This window comes from Pongo pygmaeus, chromosome 10 (assembly GCF_028885625.2).
Source record: "Pongo pygmaeus isolate AG05252 chromosome 10, NHGRI_mPonPyg2-v2.0_pri, whole genome shotgun sequence".
Classification (NCBI taxonomy): domain Eukaryota; kingdom Metazoa; phylum Chordata; class Mammalia; order Primates; family Hominidae; genus Pongo; species Pongo pygmaeus.
The window spans coordinates 1,427,348-1,449,485 of record NC_072383.2 but is presented as its reverse complement, the minus strand read 5'-3'; the positions used below and the strand labels follow the sequence as shown (position 1 = coordinate 1,449,485).

Sequence of the window (22,138 nt, the reverse complement as noted above, 5' to 3'; positions counted from 1 at the left end):
GCCGAGGTCAAACAGTAAACTAAAGACATTTCTGAGCACATAGAGGAAACACTATCAAACTGGAGTTCAGGTGGTGCAAGAATAGTTTGAATCCAGAGTTGAAGAGTAAGGGACTCTTATTCAATCCTCCCACTAAATGAGAACCAAGAGGAAACAGAGAAAGTGAAGAAGGAAAGAGAAAAGCGGGAAGGGTATTCATGCTAGAAGTGGTCAGCTTGTGCCTTGAGGTTAAAGCCAGCTAATAGCTAACATTAACTGAGCAACTACTGATATGTAAAAGCATTGTTCTGTTTTAAGGGCTTTATGTTACTTCATTTAACCATCAAACAGCCCTCTGAGGCAGGTATATCATTATCCTGATTTTACAAATGAAGAAAGTGAGGTACACAGAAGTTTGAAACCAAGTATGGTTTCAAACAAGGTGGGTTCCAAAGCCCACCTTCTGACTAGGACCTGAAAGCAACAGAACTAGATAAAGGGACAATCAACTTAGAAGACAGTGATTCAGACAGTGTCCAAAGGAAGCTGATTACTACTTTAATCCTCTGCAAAGCTCAATATGTAACTGTTCTCGTGAACTCCTCACATCTGTAGTTTGTCTCTTTGAATTATGGGTGGCCAATATTAAAACAGAAGTGTGGGTGGGGATAACCATGGAACGAATGAAAGGACAGACACCCTCTGTTTCACTTGGGCTGGTTTCCTCACCAGCCCCTACACATCATATTCTCATTCTTAGGTTGGAACCTCCTTGAAGTTAGTTCCTATCTAAAACTTTTCTTTTCCTGTTTCATTTTCCCAAACTTTACTCAACCTCCAAGACCTATTTTTCTCCCTTCTATGGTTCAAAATTCCTCACTAGATTCCTGGTTAGTCACATTTATCAGTGAACTCAGAAACCACTTAGTTTCCTTTCAGTGAGGGGCTGTCTTGGGTAACCTACAGATATTCCTTTACCAGCAAAGACCATTTTGTTATTTCCCCAGTTAGGAATACAATTCAATTCAACACGCTTCTACAGAGTGTCTACTATGTCCAAGGAACTAGACTGGAAAATGGAAGACTCCTCTTTTGGTATGGTGTAATGGAAACAGCAGGGGGTCTGGAGTCTGTCCTGGGTTTAAATATCTGCCACTTGTTAGCTGTATAATCTTGGAAAATTATTTAACGTCTATGAGCCCTGTATGAGATAAGATATATGAAAGTGCTGGGCCTATAGTAAATGCTTAATAAATGTTCATTTTCTCCCTCCTATTTCTCAGCAGCTAGATCCTTGTGCTTCTTGAATTCCACTGGCTTTGTTCTAAGCTTTCCAGGAAAGAAGTTTCTTGCTAAAATCTCTGATCCACTTCTGAAAATAGAGGATCAAATTCTTCCTTGTCTGTCATATCAAAAGTCAGTCCTGATATTGGCCCAAACTGGTTTTTGGACCATTTTCTCCATACCAAGAAAACAGTGCAATTCACTGCACCATTTAATTCTGCAAGATAATTTAACACCTCCCTTCTATGGATGTATTCTCTAGAGATTTAAGGCTTCCATTGTTGCATTCTTGCAATGAGAATAATTTTAGGATGTTTCAAACTGATAAGTACACTGACATCTCCACTAAGATGGACAAAAAGGAAGAGCCAAAAGAGAAGGAGATGCTTGTTTTACAACACTTGTCTTAAAAGTTTGTGTTAAGATTTACATCATCTCTAATGAAAAAGAAAAGTCTAGCATACTGGTCCAAATCCTGTTTTGAGATGCTACAGTGCTGATCTAATAGGCAAGCCATTTCCAGATTGTAGTAAGTGGCATGTTCTTATACCAAGACCAACTTCTAAGCCCCTTGGTAGGTACATCCTTTACTGAAGGGACCTAGCACCAGTTCACACAAACTGCTCCATGGGGTGAAGTCCAGAAAGAGCATATGCTGCTCTTCTTGATGGCTAAGAACCATAGGTTACTGGAAGGAAAGTTTCTACCCGAAGGATCTTCAGTTGGTAAATGAAAAAGATTTCAGAATTACATTCAACTCCATTATATTCGGTGTAAAATTTTAGTAGGCAGACTCTAGGACTTCATTATGATTTTCCTTTAAATTCTCAACATTTCTCTAAAATTCTTTTGTTTCTGTTCATCTTTCTTATCTTCCCTTTCTAGTAATAGCAGTGCTGATAATAAAGCTAAGAACCAATTTCTATGCTCCTGGTTTCAATGTAAACTTTACTTTTACTTTTCTGGATTTTTGTGAATTCAGTAGTTAACTAAAATAAATACACACACACACACACAGACACACACACATATATATATTTACTGAGGACCTACTATATCCTGGGCATTTATTCAAATGATGGGAATACGTAAGTAAATATATTAAAGTCCCTGTCCTCATGGGGCCTACATTCTACTGTAAGGAGGGAGGAGGAGGAGGGAGGGTAAAGGGAGGTGGGGAGGAGGGGAAGAAAAAGAGGAAGAAAAAAGAAGAAAACTTACAGTAAATGGATAGAGAGTGGCATGGATAAACTAACTTATACAGGAAATCTTTGCTCTGGAGCTCCCTATTGGGCTGAGACTAAGTCACATTTGCACCACTGAGTTCTTTGAGTCAGCAACATCATTGCTATGAATTGAATGTTTGTGTCCCCTCAAAATTTATATGTTGAAACCCTAATCTCCAACATGATGGTATCTGGACGGCTTTGGGGAGATTATTAGGTCACGAGGGTGGAGCCCTTATGATAGAATTAGTGCCTTTGTAAAAAGAAACACGAGACAGCTTGCTTCTTCTCTCTCTTAGCCCTGTGAAGACACAGTGAGAAGCCAGCCATCTGCAAAATAGGAAGAGGGCCCTCACCAAACATCTGACCACGCTGGGATCCTGACCTCAGACTTTCAGCCTCTAGAATGGTAAAAAATAAATGTTTGTTGTTTAAGCCAGGGGTCTCCAACCCCGGGGCCATGAACCAGCACCTGTCCGTGGCCTGTTGGGAACTGTGCCGCACAGGAGGAGACCAGTGGCAGGCAAGCCAGCATTATGGCCTGAGCTCCGCCTCCTGGATCAGCGGCGGCATTAGATTCTCATAGGAGCGCGAACTCTACTGTGAACTGTGCATGGGAGGGATCTAGGTTGCACGCTCCTGATGATGTGAGGAAGAACAGTTTCATTGTGAAGCCATCTTCCCCAAGCCCCCGTTGTGGAAAAATTGTCTTCCACGAAACCGGTTCCTGGTGCCAAAAAGGTTGGGGACTGCTGTTTTAAGCCATCCAGTCTATGATATTTTCAACAGCAGCCTGAGCCGACTGAGACAGTCATATAAGACTTCATGGCTATTGGACCCAGTACAATTTAAACACATTACAATATAGACATTTATTCAAGTGATTTACTGAATAGTTATATAACTTATCAAATCACGCTCAAATTCTACTTAGTTATTGAACTTAGAACACCTAGCATGAATGTCTGAGAGAGAGAATCAGTTTCCTTTTCTTTCTTTCTTTTTTTTTTTTTTTGGGGGACTGTCTTGCTCTTTCACCCAGGCTGCAGTGCAGTGGCATGATCTCGGTTCACTGCAACCTCTGCCCCCCAGGTTCAAGTGATTCTTGTGCCTCGGCCTCCTGAGTAGCTGGGACTACAGGTGCCTGCCAAGATACCCAGCTAATTTTTGTATTTTTAGTAGAGATGGGGTTTTGGCATGCTGGCCAGCCTGGTCTCAAACTCCTGGCTTCAAATGATCCGCCTTCCTCGGCCTCCCAAAGTGCTGGGATTACAGGCGTGAGCCACCGAGTCTGGCCCTCACACGGATTTTCTATAGGCCAAGAGGAGAGTGCAGGAACTGTTATTTTTTTTTTATGAGTGGAGGCAGTCCTTGCTTCAGTCTGTGTGTCTTAGGAGGGCTGCTTGACAGCTAATTCTTTCAAAGATTTCACTGACTAAATGTCATATAATAGGTAATTTCTTTATAAAATTCAAGGTGTTTTCCCAAAGGAAAAAATTCCTCAACATATAGGAGATGAAACTTGTGGTGATGGAAGAGAGCTATCACCATCAATATGTCTTCATTATCTCTTTTACTGTCAGATACTAGTTCTTCCTTCCAGACCACAGAAATGCCTGAGGACCTTAAGTCACAACTTTTAAATCTTTGTTTTGCATCCTGACCTATAAAATGAGGGCACTGGATTAGATGATGATGTTAATAACAACAGCAACTAACATTTATTGAAAGCTTACTATTTCCTGGAGATGGATCTAAGTTAATGATGACAACAGCAACAGCATAACAAAGGCATGTACACTACTGTTCAAAGCATTCTACAGATATCAACTTATTAATCTATCCAATAATCCTAGGAAGTAGGCATTATTAATAAACCATTTTTTTAGATAAAGGAACTGGGGTTCAGGGAGTTTAAGTTACTTTCCCAAGGTCACAGGGCAGGTGGAGAGGTCTAGATTCAAAGCTGTGCAGTCTGGCTCTGGAGTCCACGTGTCTCACAACTTATCTACTCCCCACAACAACCTCCATCCTAAAGATGAAGAAATTGAAGTACAGCGCGATTACATACCTTGTCCAAATCAGAAGCTAGTACATGGTGGTGTTAGAATCTGAACATAGGCATCCTGCTCCAAAGCCTACACTCTTAAGCATTATGCTTTACCACCTCTCCTGAAATGGCCTAACTCCAGAATCCTTTTCAGCTCAGTACATCTATGATTCTCTTCCCATCTATGGATTATATCAAGTAAGGCTCATACTTGATAACTATATATTGGTGTCCTAGAAAATGTTTTAGATGCAAAACATATGTTCTTAAGTTTGATAAGGCAAATCATCAATTTCAAAAGTTTGAATTTTTAAAGAAAATCTATTTTCTGTAAAATTAGTAAGGAAACAGGAGAAGGAAAGTGGATAGCCAGTCAAAACTTCTGCAGTGTTTTAGGGGTCACTCATGCATTTCTTTAGGTAAAATCCTTATGATATAATGAGGTTTACAGCACATTTTATAAAATTGGAAACACCATATCATAGAAACTCCAGTTACGACTGGCTAATTGCAATTGCATGGTGTTAAACCAATGAAAGTTAATATATTAGTGCGATATGCTCAATAGTGCGATAATTGGAAAAAGCTAAGAGTTATCCTATTTTGGTAGAGAAAGGAAAATGAAAATTTCAGGAACAAGATTATGTACTGGTTTGTTTACTTTTTAGTCTCCTGGTGAAGTTACCTATGGGCCTATTTCCTAGAATACCAACAGGCTTCCTCTGATTGGCCAGAAAAAGGATTTGCAACAAAAATATAATCATGTCCACATACGTGGTGCTTCCAGCTGAGGGAAGCTAAGAAGCTCCTATGTTCTGCCAAAATAGACAAGGTAGGGGCATGCTCATTTCTAAGAGACCAGTAAACTACATCCAGCTACTGCATGGCCTCACATGCTTGATGATAACAAATACCTACCCTTGTCGAGTGCAGATAAATTAGCACATTGATTGCTCTCAGCTTTAGCTTTCTCTGACATGCAGCATCCTAACCTGAAGAGCTTTCTGGTTGATCCAGTGCATTTCAACTTCATTCATGCCCTCAGGATAAAGCCATCTGGACAGCTTCCTACCTCACAGCACGTGGCCCCTTTCCACAACTTACCTCTCCATCCTTCTTGGTTGTGCTCAACAGTTAAGAGATCTACACATGTCCTCATCATTTTAAGCAGTTTAACACCAAGACAAAGACATTTCAGGGAGAACTGACTCCAGGGGAGTGAAATCACTGATAAGCATGGGCAGTGAATCCAGGGAGTGCAAGGCCACCAAATATGTGTGAACTTATTAATCATAATTATTACTTTTTCTAAGAAAAGGATTTCCTTAGTCAAACCTCAAGGGCATCAGATCAAAGGCAGATACTGCCACAGCTGGACTATACTTTCCAGCCAATTGTCCTGAAAAGGAGAATCTAGACAGTGTCCTGGCAACTGTTGAACACAGCAGCAATCCACGAAAAGGGAGGGAAAAGAATATTTAGAATGACTTCTAAAAAAAGTCTTCCTTTACTTTGCTCCTCCCTATTTTTCCCTATTTTTAGGGATAGTTTGAGGGTAATGTCAAAGCTCCAGGGGATGTGTCCGAGGTGCTGACTGTGAGAGCTCATTCTTCTATAGATAGAAACAGAGGTGCTGACTGTGAGAGCTCACTCTTCTATAGATAGAAACAAAAGGAGGTTTTAAATCACAGTACAGCTTTTTTTAAACACCATGTATTTATAATTAATCATCATAAAAAGTATACCTCAAACTTAGGCCAATGAGCAAAGTACTTGATCAATTTTCTATTGTCAATTTCATATAAAGTTATTATAAACCTTGCCAGGACACTGTAAAATCACCCTAGAAAGGGTAATTAATAAAATCACAACTGGAGAAATTTAGTTACATGTCCTAGAAGTTCTCCCAAAAATGTATAAAAAGAAATTATAGAAGTGACTATTAACACACAACGAGAAAAAAAAAAAAAAGCCACAAAATCCAAACCCCACTATGTCAGCAGCACAGCAATACACACAAGAATCACGTGAAAATGAAAAAACAGAAAGCACACCAGGGATTTCATGAATTACAGAGAAATGAGATGTGAGAGTTACTGTGTAAAAAGAAAAATGAAAACGAACAAAAACCATTTCTATAGTTAAGGAAAGCTGTTTCTCACCGTTCTGAACAAAATGGCTGAACTAAGCCTCTGATTGGCTATGCCCATATACCCTCCTCCTCATCCTACAGGGAGAGAGATGACAAGGGGGCAATGCCCCAGGGCAGCATGGAATGAAAAAGAGGTGGTTAGTATTTAAAACAAAGACATAAGCATAATGTAGCCAAAGAGAATTTCTTGACTCTCTCATACAGATTCTAATTCCCTAAACTATCAAAATTAGTAGTTAATGTCGGTCCTCTGTATCTGCAGGTTCCACATCTGTGGATTCAACCAACCGTGGATGAAATATATACATATACATACATACATACATACATATATATATATATATATAAATCAATAAAAAATAACAATGCATTGATAATAAACAAAATTTTAAAAATACAGTATAACAACTATTTACATAGTATTTACATTGCATTAGGTTACAAGTAATCTAGAGACGATTTAAAGTATATGGGAGGGGCCGGGCGTGGTGGCTCATACCTGTAATCCTAGCACTTCGGGAGGCCAAGGCGGGCAGATCACCTGAGGTCAGGAGTTTGAGACCAGCCTGGCCAACACGGTGAAACCCTGTCTCTAACTAAAATACAAAAATTAGCCAGGCATGGTGGCAGGTGCCTGTAATCCCAGCTACTCAGAAGGGTGAGGCAGGAGAATCACTTGAACCCAGGAGGCGGAGGTTGCAGAGAGCTGAGATCATGCCACTGCACTCCAGCCTGGGCAACGCAGCAAGACTCTGTCTCAAAAACAAAACAAAACAAAACACAGTATATGGGAGGATGTGTGTAGCTTATATGCAAATACTATGCCATTTTATATAAGGGACTTGAGCAACCATGGATTTTGGTATTTGTGGATGGGTTTGTTCTGAAACCAATCCCCTGAGGATACTGAGGAACGACTGTAGTTTGTCATTATACTTCTTTTCTTCCTATTTTCCAAGATGCCATCTCTATCTCAGGGCTGGATCTGGGCAAAATTATCAAGTTGGAGGTTTTTCTTTATGTTTTGCTTTTCCTTCAACTTTTCTCTGTTTGCCTCTTCCTACTCCAGGCATCCAGTTCTATTATCAAAAACCTGTTTTCATGAGGAATCAAACATGCATCTTATATACCCTGGCATAAATTCAGTTCCAGGTATCAGGAAGCAGGCAGAAAAGGTAAAATGATCTCTTGGCAGGGAAAAACCGCTGACACCAGGCAGATAGCTCTCCATTTTGCCCACATTAAATATTTACATTGTTTTCCTTCTAAAATACAAGGCTTGCCTCAACTGGCTTAGTAAATGTCATCATACTAGGACTATACCTTCCGAATCTTAGAAGCAACAGCAATTTGAATACCATTGCTGCTTTCATCTGCACTATTTCTGCTGCTTCTGCTAAGACAATGCCATAGCTGTTAGTTAGTGGAGATGTTTAGCAGGAAAGTTTTCCTTGATGCTTTAGTCATATGGATGTAATTACCTGACTGGTTTTTTTTTCCCTTAGCTATGTATTTTAAGACTGGGTGTGATAGAGATGTTAAAATTTGATTTTTGGCAATGGGATATGAGGTAATCTGTTCACCACTCTCTCCCATCCACCATTTTCAAGATTTGGGGAGAGTTCCCTTCTTCCAAGAAGCTAGAATTGAATATGGTTCCCTTCAGAGTCATCAATGTCTCTTTTGTGTTGATGAGAAGTTGAAGGCAACAATTTTCCTTAAGCATGACACGCTGGAGGGATCCTAAGCATGACACGCTGGAGGGATCCTAAGCATGACACGCTGGAGGGATCCTAAGCATGACACGATGGAGGGATCCACAAGGACAGGGAGTGAAGAACTAAGTTTCAATCTTCACTTTTAATAGGTAATGAGCAGAGTTCATAATTTGCCACTAAACAGAAATAATCTCCAAACTGTGCCTCACTAGGCTTGCAAGGAAAGAGTCTTGTTTTTCTAATAAGGCACTATTTCTTTAAAAAGAAAACCAAGATAGTTAAAAATTAGTAAAGACAATTAAAAATTACATATTATTAGTATGTATCTCTGAGAAGGTTAATTTTTTTTTCTCAACCCAATTCAAGGATTCTTTATTGTTCAAATCTTTCAAGTATCTGCTCTTAAAATATCCAGAATCACCAACTTCCTATAAAGAAAGTGAATCTGTGATTTTTTTGAAAAGAATAGTTTTCAGAACTGAATTAGCTATTTATTTTTCTTCTTCTAACTTATATCTCAGAATTTGCAACATGCTAGTACAAAATATTTCAAAATTTAAGTGTGTGGGTTTTTAAATAAAACATTCCAGAGCCAACTTACCTGGTCTGGGGAGGGCTTGTGATTTGTTTGATTGGAATGGGAGGATTTGAAGTGGTCATCCTCGTAGTTGTCGGCCATTAGCTTCATTCGATTTTGCGTCTAGGAAGAAATTATTCATAAGGTTAAATTTAAGTAAAGTTTGTATGACACACTGTGAAGTAATGAGTATTTTAAGAGTTTCATAAGAAAGGATAAAACTAATCCTGTCTGCAATAAAATAAACTAAATATGGGATTTCTGAGGATACTGGAAAGAGTTTAGCCAATACTATGGGCTGAATTGTGCCCCCGCCCAAATTCATATGTAGAACCCCTAAACCCCAATGTTACCATACCCAGAGACAGGGTCTTCAGGAGGTAATTAAGGTTAAATGAAGTCATAAGGGTGGGGCCTTAATCTGATAGGACTGGGCTTCGTAAGAAGAAGAGAAAAATAGAGGGATTTCTCTTTATTTCTCTGCCATATGATGATCCAGTAATGAGGCAGCCTCTACAAGCCAGGAAGAACCTTCACTAGGAACTGAATCAAACACTGCCTTGATCTTGGACTTCCCAGTCTCCAAACTGTGAGAAAATAAATTTGTTTGATTAAGCTACCCAGTTTATGGCATTTTATTATGGCAGCTTGGGCTGAGACTGGCAATTAAATTGATACAGAAATCTTTAGGGAAGAGGCAATATCCCCAAATCAAGCACTTCATGAATTGTCTTTTTAAAAAAAAAAAAAAAAAAAAAAAAAAAGAGACAGGGTCTCACTATGTTGCCCAGGCTTGTCTCAAGCTCCTGGCCTCAAGCCATCCTCTGGCCTCAGCTTCCCGAGAAGCTGGGAACACAGGTACACGCCACCATGCTTAATTTTAAAATTTTCTTTTGCAGAGACAGGGTCTCACTAAAAAAATCAATTGAACAACTATTACAATTTACTACAGAGTTCAGTGAGGTGTTCAGACAGAAGTGCTCTCTCTCTCTCTCTCTCATATATATATATATATATATATCAATAGCTTTTCTTTCTTTATACCGTCAATAAACAATTCGGGTCTTAAAAATAAGTAAAAAGTTCTGAAATCTTTCTCCTCAACCCTAAGCCAGAAGAGGACTATAATCCCATTGTCTTTTCTCCGTCTTTATCAAAAAGGAAGACTGGATTAGTGATTCTGTGTGGGTGGTTAATTTAGGCCTTGAATAAATGAATAATATATTGAACATTTTAGAAAATTAACTCTGCAGAGTTAGCAGCTTAGAAAATGCCAGGGTACATGATGCATAAAATCAAACAGCAATGTGTTACACTAGTAAAATATTGTTAAAACTTGAAGTTTTAAAGCATTAAAAATAAACTTGCTAATACTGTATGATTTAAAAATGCTCACTATAGATAATTTGGGTTTTCTTTGTTATATTTTAGAGAGAGTCTCATTCTGTCACCCAGGCTGTACAGTACAGTGGCATCATCACTGCTCACTATAACCTCAGACTCCTGGGCTCAAGTGATCCTCCCAACTCAGCCTCCTGAGTAGCTGGGACTACAGGTATGCACCACCACACCCAGCTAATTAAAAAATTTTCTTTTGTAGAGACAGGGTCTCACTATGTTGTCTAGGCTGGTCTTGAACTCCTGGCATTATAGATAATTTAAAAAATAAAGTACAAACAAAAAAGAGAAAAGAAAGAAAAATAATCTATAATTCCTCTATCAGTGATTATCACTCAATATTTAGGTGTATCCATTTAGTCTCCTCCCTGTGAACATAAAAAGTGGCATGCTCTTCTGATTTATTCTATTTCTTCTCTATTTCAGCTACACTGTGATATTTTAAAAATTACTATATCTTATAGCATATTTTCATACCTGGTAGAATATGTCCATCAATTCTACTTTGTCAAAATTTGACTGGTTATTTTTAACACATTTTTGTTTCTAGATGAATCAAAAATAGTTTGTCTAGTTTCATAAAAAAATTTGCAGAGATATGTAATGACGTCTGAGCAAGGGATTTAAAAGAGCCAAATTGCCGGAGTTTAAATTCTGGCTCTGTCTCTCACCAGCTGACTTTAGGTCAGCTACGTAAATGCTGTGAGCCTCAGTTTCCTCACCTTTAAAATGGGGATAACAATAGTTTCTCCTACATAAGACTGCTGCGAGGATTAACCTGTTGAATTGACACAAGGAGAGCGCTTAAAAAGGTGTCTGGCGTAAAACTGACACCCAATACATTTTAGCTATCATCATTATCATGACCATTTTTCATATCATTAAATAGTATTCCAAAATACTGTTTTAAAAAAATTACATATATATGTATATGTGTATATCATGTGTGTGTGTGTGTATATATATATGTATATATATTTATTTTTTGGTTTTAGAAAGTTTATGTGTTTTTTTTAGAAACTTTAGAAATGGGGTCTCACTATGTTGCCCAGGCTGGTCTTAAACTCCTGGCCTTAAGTGATCCTCCCGTTTTGGCCTCTCAGACAGTCGGGATTACAGGTATGAGCCACTGTGACCAGCCTAAAATCTACTTTTAACTGGCTGCACAGCATTCGGCTGAATGGATATCCATTTATTTAATTTTTCTTTGAGATGGAGTCTTGCTCTGTCACCTAGACTGGAGTGCAATGGCGTGATCTCGGCTCACTGCAACCTCTGCCTCCTGGTCTCCTGCCTCAGCCTCTCGAGTATAGCTGGGATTACAGGCACCTGCCACCACGCCCGGCTAATTTTTGTATTCTTAATAGAGATGGGTTTCACTATGTTGGCCTGGCTGGTCTCAAACTCCTGACCTCATATAATCCGCCTGCTTTGGCCTCCCAAAGTGCTGGGATTACAGGCGTGAGCGACTGCGCCCAGTCCCCTGAATGGATATTTAGTGAGTCCCATATTGTTGAAGATTTAGGTTCTTTACATTTTCACCTAATAATGTAAGCACATTTTAAAGTCAATTCCTCCCTCTAGTATATAACGATAGAAAAAAAACCTATTAATAAATTATCTGTGAATCAAATTTCTCTTTTCTGGGAGGACCCCCAGTGACCTTTGCTATGGTCTGAATGTTTGTGTTCTCCCCAATTTTATTTTATTTTATATTTATTTATTTATTTATTTTTTTGAGCCGGAGTCTCGTTCTCTTGCCCAGGCTGGAATGCAGTGGCGCAATCTCGGCTCACTGCAACTTTTGCCTCCCAGACTCAAGCAATTCTCTTGCCTCAGCCTCCCAAGTGGCTAGGATTAGAGGCACACACCACCACGCTGGCTAATTTTTTTGTATTTTTAGTAGAGACAGGGTTTTGCTATGCTGGCCTGGCTGGTCTCAAACTCCTGACCTCAAGTGATCAGCCCGCCTCAGCCTCCCAAAGTGCTGGGATTACAGGCATGAGCCACTGCGCCCGGCTCCCCCCAGATTTAGATGTTGAAACTTAACCTTTGATTTGGTGGTATTATGAAATGGGGCCTTTTGGAGATGATTAGGTCAGAGGGTGGAACCCTCATGAATGAGATTAGCACCCTTATAAAAAAGGCCTGAGGGTACCATGCCATATACCCAAGTAACAAACCTGTGTATGTATCCCCCGAATCTAAAATAAAAGTTGAAAATAAAAAGAAAATAATGAGGAACAAGGTTCTACGGCCAAAGTTTGTACTTTGATTTAGGAGACGTAAATATCTAGTTGCATCACTGGTAGGAAACTGAACTCCTAAAGAGGATAGTGTCTCACTCAAAAGAGAAAACATGAAAATAATTTTTTTCTTCTGTTTTCGCTCTCCCAGCACACTTTGCTTGTGAGACCAACTATAGATTTTTTCATATAGAACTGTTATCTCCATTATCAAACTGGTGGCAAATAACATACTTTTTTTTTTTTTTTTTTGCAAACAGTAGTTGTTCAAAGGATAATTGCAAATGAATGAATAAATAAATGGATGAGTAAATAAATAAATGTATCCATTATACTTGGAAAAAGGCCTGAGGGAGCCTGTTTGCCCTTCTGCAGTGTGAAGACGCAGCGAAGCAGCACTATCTATGAAGCGGAGAGCAAGCCCTCATCAGACACGAATCTGCTGCTGCCTTGATCTTGCACTTCTGGTCTCCAAAATGGTGAGCAATAAATTTCTATTGTTTATAAATTACTCAGTCGGAGTTATTTTGTTATAGCAGTCTGAATGGACTAAGACAGTCTTGAAAAGATGTAGGCTAATTTTTCTTATGGCATGTGGTATTTCATGACAAAGTCTTCTGCAAAGCAGCTCTCAGAAAAAAGGAAAATAGAAGGAAGGAAAGAGGCATATACAGAAAGTGAGCAAAACATCTGTATCATGTCATTCAATTGGTTAAGAAACCTTTCCATATTGACTTTAACAGGAATGTGGGTGAAAGTAGACTTGGCTAGTTATTTTCTTAGAATATGAGACAATCTTTCATATCTGATATCTAGCATAAGTTTAAAAACTTAAAAAGAAATCCTAATAAAGTACACACAAATCCATTTTCAAGGCAGAATGCATTTAAAGTACTTCTTAGGAATGAGTACATATGCCTGCCTGAAAAAACTGATCCAAGTGGACAGATAAGACCAAAGATTACTTATTTGATCCACGTCAGAGAATGAAAAAAAAAGTTGTAAGAACTTACTTCTCTATTTCCAAAAGACACGAAGATGATCAAAGTTTAGTGTTCCTAGGTCTAGTATGAAGAAACTTGGTGTGAAGTCTATTCCCTGCATAGTTATGATGTTGAGCACTAAATATCTGACAGCTCACAGAGCATTAGATATTACACAGATCATATAAAAGACTCTGTGCTCTTAAGGGGCTCTCATAGCATGCGCTTCTCAAGATAAGACCAAAAAGCAAAAGGAGTAATTCCTTCATGTTTTACTGACATGAAAGATATTTTATATCCAAATGTTTTTCCTCTTGAACCATGCCAGGTGCATGTGCAGGGAGATGAAACCCCTGGTCCCAATGACATAAAGAATAAGACTGTCTGAAGGAAGGAAGGAAAAAGAAAAAAAAGGAAGGAGGGAAGAAGGAAGAAACTTGCTGAAACAGACTTCTTTAGCTATCAATGTGTATCTCCAGGTATACATACCCTCCCAGAGGAAAAAGGAGTTAGTTGTCTATTCTGTTAATCTTTTCTTCTAAGACAAAAAATGTTAAAATAACTTGTTACAGAAACTATATTTCATAGAAGAATACATAAGCTAAGAAACAGGATAGGCTATCCAGACCCAGCTATTAAAAGAAAAAGCTCAAATTCTAATTAGATTTATGTTTTAGTATTGATTAAAAAAAAAATCTGAGAGTTCAGTTGCAGGTTCTATTAACCAGAATAAAAGCAGACTAATTCTTTAGTAATAGAAGTCTGAAGGGACATCAGATTAAGTCACTGTTAAAATTATTATAATATCTGGTCTCTTCTTCATGAACAATCTGTCCCACTATATATTTCACATCTAATTAAGTCATTAAATCCTATCTCCAAGAACCAGCTCTTAGTTTCACTGACCTTCTCTTACAGCTTCTTTTCTATTTCATTTAATTTCTGTTTTTATTTTCTTTGTTCTTTTGTGTGTGTGTGTGTGTTGGGGGTTACACAGATATTCTATTTCTTGATTTGGATGCTTAGCTCATTAATTTTCTTTCTGTTTTTCTTTCTCTTTCTTTTTTTTTGAGATAGTCTCTCTCTCTGTCGCCCAGGCTGGAGTGCAGTTGGTGTGATCTCGGCTCACTACAACCTCTAGGTTCAAGCGATTCTCCTGCCTCAGCCTCCTGAGTAGCTGGGATTACAGATGCCCGCCACCATGCCCAGCTAACTTTTGTATTTTTAGTAGAGACGGGGTTTCACCATGTTGGCCAGGCTGGTTTTGAATTCCTGACCTCAAGTGATCCACCTGCCTTGGCCTCCCAAAGTGCTGGGATTACGGCGTGAGCCACCGTGCCCAGCCTTTTCATTTTCAATTTTATATATGTGTTAAGAGTATAAATTTTCCTCCAAGAACTGCTTTAGCAGCATCTCACAAATTTTGATATATAGTGTTTTCCCTGTTCTAAATATTTTGCAATTTCTCTTTTTTACAATATTTGCAATTTCCTTATTTTCTAATTTGCAAAATTTGTAATTTCCAATTTTTTAAATGTATACTTTCCTATTTTGCAATATTGGTCCTTCTGAATTTCCCCTATGGTCTTTCTCAAAACTCCTACCAGAGGCATGTACCTTCTCAGTCTGTTTTCCACGTCTCCTAATCTCTCTTTGATATTTTCAATTTTGTTTTATCCTTCTGCACTGCATTTTGGATAATTTTGGCAGTGTTATCTTCAAGTTCATTAATTCTCCTTTCATATATGTTAACTTACCACTAAGTTTTTAATTGAATAACTAGATTTATTGATTATTTGGTAAATCTACATGTACTTTTAAAAATACTCTTTTTTTTTTTTACCGCCCTCCCTTCAAAAATAGTCACTTTCCAAGCCAACATTTATTGAATACTTACTAAGTGCCAAGAATTATTCTAAGAGCTTTAGGTAATTTAATCCTCATAGCAACAATATGAAGTTGGTACAATTTTCATGTCAATTTTATAGATGAAAAACTGAGGTACAGAGAGCCTAAATAACTCAGTGACATTCATATGATTAATAAGTCACAGGGTTAGAGCTCTAATACAAACAGTCCAGCTTCAGAGCCTGTTCTCCTTTTAAAACTAAAATAATTATATTTTATATTGAGAATTTCCAAACATACACCAGAGGAAAGAATAGAAAAAAACCCCATATATCCATGTCCTCCTTCAGAAACTATTCTATTGCTCTACGTGTTTCCTTTATCCTCCCTTCCCTTTATTTGCTGCAGCATTTCTTCTTCTACTGCTATGACTACTACTATTAGTGCTACTTCTATTACGCTTCTTCAATTTTTGAGAGAACTGTAAATTCACATGGGGTTGTAAAAAAATACAAAAATGGCCAAAACAATATTGAATGAGAAGAATAAAGTTAGGAAGACTCATACTTCCTGATTTCAGAGCCTACGGTAAATAGTAGGTTTACCTACAGTGGGTTATCAGCATAAAGACGGACAAAGAAATCAATGAAACAAAACTGAGAGTCCAGAAACAAAACATTATTTTTTTATGGTCGACTGATTTCCAGTAAGGGTACCAAGACAATCTAATGGAGAAAGAACACTCTTTTCATCCCATGGTGTGGGAAAAACAGAAATAGACATGCAAAGAAAATGATGTCAAACTCATTAAGTCTCAGTCTCAGAACATATAAAAGAATAAACTCAAAATGGGCCAAAGACCTAAATGTAAGAGCTAAAACTATAAAACTCTTAGGACAAAACATAAGAGTAAATCTTTGAGGCCTGGATTAGGCAGTGATTTCTTACATAATATACCCAAAGAGCAAAAGTGGCAAAAGAAAAAAAGAATAAATTGGAACACATCAAAATTTATAAAATTTTATGCTGTAAACAGTATCAACAAGAAAGTGAAAAGAGAACGACAGGATGGGAGAATATATTTATGCATCATATATATGATAAAGGATTTGTGTCTAGAACTCTTACAACTCAATAATAAAAATACAAATACCCCAATTAAAAATGAGTGAAGGATTTGAATCTTTTCCATCAACAAAGAAGATTCACAAATAGGCAGTAAGCACAAGAAAAGATGTGCAACATCAATAGGGAAATGCGTATCAAAGCCACAGTGATCTACAGGAACAACGGAGAAGCAATACAATATAAAACAAAACAAACAAAACCCCACAATGAGATACCACATCACATCCACCAGGGCGGCTATTAAAAGTCAATAACAAGTGTTGGTGAGAATGTGTAGGGACGGTCATATATTGCTGGTGGGATTGTAGAGTGGTAGGGTCTCTTTGCAAAACATTTTGGTAGTTCCTTAAAACGGCAAACATACAATTACCATATGACTTAGCAATTCCAATCCTAGGTACATGCTCAAGGTAACTGAAAACATGTTTCCATGCAAAAAAGTACCCACAATGTTCACAGCATCATTATTTATTATAGTCAAAAAACAGGAACAACCCAAATATCCAACAACTTATGAATGGACACATAAAGTCTGGTGTATCCATATAATGAGCTATTAGCCATAAAAAGGAATGAAGTACTGATACATGTTACAAATACGAATGAACCTTGAAAACACGATGCCAAGTTAAAGAAGTCCTGCAAAAGGCAACATAGTATATTATTTCACTTATATGAAATCTCCAGAATAGGCAGATCTATAGAGAGAGAAAGTAGATCAGTGGTTGCCAGGCCTGGGGGAAAGGGACAATGGCTACATTGAACAATTTGAGCAGCAAAATCAATAATGCTTTCAATTTGTCAAAATGTATTTAATATATAAAAAGCGATGACACTGAAATAATGCTAGAAAAAGATACTTTAAAAAATAGGGTATTGTAGTGATGGTTACACATTTCTGTAATTTACTAAACAATATGGAATGACATATTTTAAACGGATAAATTGCATGAGATGTGAATCATATCTCAATAAAGGTATATAAAATAAGACAATGTGCAGCCATGTGAGTAAATAATGCTTTTGCTCTTAAAAAATAGTAAGAGAGGCCCGGCGTGATGGCTCACACCTGTAATCCCAGCACTTTGGAATGCTGAGGTGGGAGGACTGCTTGAGCCTACAAGTTTGAGACCAGCCTGGGCAACATAACCAGACCCTGTCTCTACAAAAAAATAAAAAAAATTGCTGGGCATGATGTCACATGCCTGTGTGTAGTCTCAGCTACTTTGGAGGCTGAGGTGGGAGGACTGCTTGAGCGCAGAAGGTCAAGGCTGCCTTGGGTCATGATTGCACCATCGCTCTCCAGCCTGGTTGACAGAGTGAGACATTGTCTTGAAAAAAAAAAAAAAGAAGTAGGAGAAAAGAAAATAAACTGATTTGTCAGCACTGAAGTTTACTAGGGAACTCATTAAATAAACAAATTAGTAAATGAATAGATGTGTGCGAGGACACAAGGTCCCTGCCCTCTGGAGGATACAGCAACAAGGTACCATCTTAAAAGCCAAAAGCAGCCCTTACCAGACAACCAAACCTGCTGGTGCCTTGATCTTAGACTTCCCAGTTCCAGAACTGTGAAAAAATAAATTTCTGTTCTTTATAAATTACCTGCCTACCGATTTTGTTATAGCAGCATACCAAAAACAGTGAGAAGCCACAATCCGGCTGCTGGGGTGTTTATTATTTATCATTTCTTCTAGTCTGGTTCAGTCAGAGATAGGAAGTGATTCCCAGAGATAGGAAATGAATATTTTTTTAAAAGGGAGAAAATTATTGGTTAACAGTAATGTTTTAAATTCAGATTTAAGATTACAGATCTCAGTCTTGAAGACTGGGTTTACTAAACTACTTTGATTTTATACTTTATATTTTTTTCTCTTATGCTGAAAAATTTTGGTTCCTAACAACAACATAATTACTTGTTATTTGTTTTCTCTAACAATATAATGTTTTTAAAATACCAAAACCAATACAATTACTATCAATATGCCTTCAGGAGGAACTCTAAAATCTATTTGGGCTAGGCACGGTGGCTCACGTCTACAATCCCAGCACTTTGGGAGGCTGAGGAGGGAGGATCACTTGAGCCCAAGGGTTTGAGACCAGCCTGGGCAACATGGTGAAACCTCATCTCCACAAAAAATACAAAAACTAGCCAGACATGGTGGCATGTGCCTGCAGTCCCAGCTACTTGGGAGGCTGAGGTGGGAGGATCGATTGAGCCTGGGAGGTTGAGGCTGCAGTGAGTGGTGATTGTGCCACTGCACTCCAGCCTGGGAGACAGAGTGAGACCATTAAAAAAAAAATCTTTGCATTTTTGTTCTTTTACTTGGAGTTTATCCTACTAAGATGTACAGAGAAAAATCTGTATTATAAAGTTAGCTGCAATAATTATTTGCTCAATGTGAATATGTCAACAATTTAATATATAATTGATTCATCTGTTTCTGTTTGTTTTTAAATTTCAAGGACTGCTTTTTTCCTTTTTTCTGATCTGATTTTATTTTTGATTATGTAACACATTCATTTGATTCTAGAGTCAAAACTATATAACTAGGTATAATCACAGAAGGCTTGCTTCCACCCCTGTCTCCTCTATCCTGTTCCCTCCTTTTTATAGGTAACTTTTTTGGGTAAATTTTAGATTTGTCCTTCAATTGTTTCTTCTTGCAATTATTAGCAATCATATACTCACATAATTGCCCATGTTACTCCTTTTCTTACATAAAAAGTAACATGTTAAATACATTATTCTACATCTTGCTTTTTTATTGAACAGTATGTTCTGGGAATCGCTCCATATCAATAGAGATCTTTCTCATCCCTTTCTACATACAGCTGCACAGTATTCCACTCTGTTGGATATATTGTAATTGACAACAAATATCCCACTGTGGCACAACTGGGTTATTTTCAATCTGTTGCTATTACAAATGTTATAGCAATGAATTACCTTGTGTATATGTTATTTTGTATTTTTGAAGATGTGTCTGTGGGACCAATTCCTAGAAGTAAAGCTTCTGGGTCAAAAAGTCAATGCACAGATAAGCAATGTTACTACATACTGCCAAATTGCCTCTATAAGAGGTCTACATTTTGCATTCCCACCAGTAGAGTATCAGAGTTCCCAATCTGCACAGCCTGCTTAATTTAGTGTGTTGTTAAATTCTCGATTTTGGCCACAAAGCACCTCAGTTTGCCATTATCTGATTATGAATGGGTAAGGACCATGTGCATTTCTTTCTTAGTGATTTTCAGGTAGGAACTTCCCAGACAAGTAGTGACATAAATTTTTAGTCTAAACCTGGGGAAGGTACAGGCTTTATAACTTTGGTTTCTTAGAGCCAACTCTGGGCTCCTTCCCAGAGTCAGGGCAGAGAAAAGCTTCTTTGTCATCTATCACTGGTATTAGTTTGACTGAATGAGTCTTGCTTTTCTGCACAGCAAGCCTCTAATGGACCCATCTTCAGCAGAGGTTCGGTTCCAACTCTGCACCTCTTGTGAGCTCAATGCCTCACCTCCATTCTCTGTATAGGCATTTTGTAAACCCAAGTCCTTCTAGTCATAACTAGGTCTGCCAGCCCCTGGGCAGCTGCTGCATAGGCTCACACACCTCATCTTTATCTTTCAGCCCTCTCTTTGATTCTGACACCATTTTCTCACATGAGCTCAACCACACATCACAAATTTTTAGAGGTGGTAAAAGCTTATGCAGCTTCTTGAGGTTTGGAACAAAAGGCTTTCGGCGCTATCTGAAACAGATTCTAATAATCTGTTTACGTATCTTTTCTTCCAATAGATTTGATTTTATGAGGGCTGCGACAGAGTCTCATTCATCTTTCTATCAACTCAGTACCTAGTAAAATTGCCAGCTTAGATAAAATCCTTAATATATATGTTTGTTGAATTCAAGAATCAATTTTCCATGATTGGTGCAAAACAATGATAGGTTTGTAGCTCCCACCTTTCCTACCATTAAGGACTACATATATTTTTTGGCAATGAGTTTAACATTTTGAATGCTTTTTCTATAAAACTTCCTTTATTAAATAATTCATTTTCCTCTTTGTATTAATCAAAAATAGATATATAGTTACCAGTCAGAATTTAAAACCCAGTGTTACCACAATGAGTTATCTCAGTCAAAAGCAAAGAAAATAGACATTTTAACTAGCACAGTTTTTTCTCAGATAAAAAGACAATTTCTGTTCCTTATACTAGTTTCAAAAAAGAACTCTAGAATCCAGGGACTCCAGTTTACACATATTTATAAAGTTTTCTCCTTCATTTCCTTCCACACAAATAGATTTAATATGAAAAGGAAAATTTTTGATTATGGATATTCACTTATTTACTTTAGGACTCAGTGATTTTTTTTTTTAAAGACTCCATGTAGTTTTTCTTCTTATCTCAGGGTATTCTTGGGCACATCACCATTTATGGAATTGAGCTCACAAGACATCTGTTCTTTCAACATACTTCCCATGAAAACGACTTTTTTTTTCCCCTCTCTTGGTATAAAGCAAATAAAAAAACTTTTTTTTTTTTTGGTCTATCTGCTCATTCTTAAGAAACTCTTCTCTTCCATCTCATCATAACCATTTTCGTAATCCTCAGAAACGCTTGTATGGGATTCTTGGCTTCTATAACACAGACACATAACCTAGCTGGGCGGACTTATAAACATAGCTCATGGTTTTCCCTGAGCTGAAGATATCCCTTCTTAGCTGCCAGAATGAGTATGTTCATCTTAATGGTTAATTTCAATTACCATGTATATTTAGCACTTTCCCATATGCTGTGCAGACTTTACTTCGAACTCTGGAGAAGAGCAGCCTATATTTTCTCTCTTCAAACATATATTAACACAAGGATAAAAACACATTCAACATTTTAAAACTGAAAAAAAAAATTACAAAATTTCTATTCCACTCCTAATTTTTGAAAGATTTCCTGTTTTCTGGCCATGGCATATAATTACGGTACATTCTGGTGAAAAAGTAACAGTCAGATCTAAAAAGCCATTCCTAAAAGTTGGTCATGAACTTAAGTTCCAGGAGTGAAATATCTTTTGGGCCAATTTGCCTATGATGGCCCAGTGCAGTATCTAAAATCAAACTGTTCAAAAACAAAGAGTGGTTGAGCCTTTGCTCCTGGTCACTGCCACAATTTGGAGTACAGATCTCACATCCCTGCAATAAACCTAATGCAATCCAATTCTAGTTTAATGTCATAGGATCATTTCTCCCAGCTGTATCTGTTCTCAAAGAACAGAATGTGTAAAGGGAATTATTAGCTGGATCCAGTGAGACTCAACACTATATCTAAAGAAAAGAAGAAAATGTAGGCAAGTGTTTTCTGTTATTCTAAAAATCAGTGAACGATGGCCAGGATCCAAGAACATTTACCACAGTTTGTCTGTAATTTAGGTTATGTGAGTGGCTGAGTGGATTAGTCCGCTCTCACACTGCTGCAAAGAACTACCTGAGACTAGGTAATTTATGAAGAAAATAGGTTCAATTGACTCAGTCCCTCAGGCTTCACAGGAAACA

The 22,138-nt window shown here is 37.8% G+C and overlaps 1 protein-coding gene across 16 annotated transcripts in view; it reads right to left on the bottom strand.

Moving 5' to 3' along the window:
* ERC1 (ELKS/RAB6-interacting/CAST family member 1) overlaps positions 1–22,138 on the bottom strand; it is a 511,134-nt gene that overhangs the window by 81,933 nt on the left and 407,063 nt on the right. For 13 of the 16 annotated variants that reach the window (XM_063672288.1, XM_063672287.1, XM_063672289.1 and 10 more), the window contains one exon: positions 9,011–9,109. In XM_063672288.1, the coding sequence (XP_063528358.1) occupies positions 9,011–9,109 (99 nt within the window). Of the gene's footprint in view, positions 1–6,701; positions 6,767–9,010; positions 9,110–22,138 lie in introns of those variants that run through there. The other 3 variants (XM_063672294.1, XM_063672295.1, XM_063672293.1) reach the window with 1 other exon arrangement.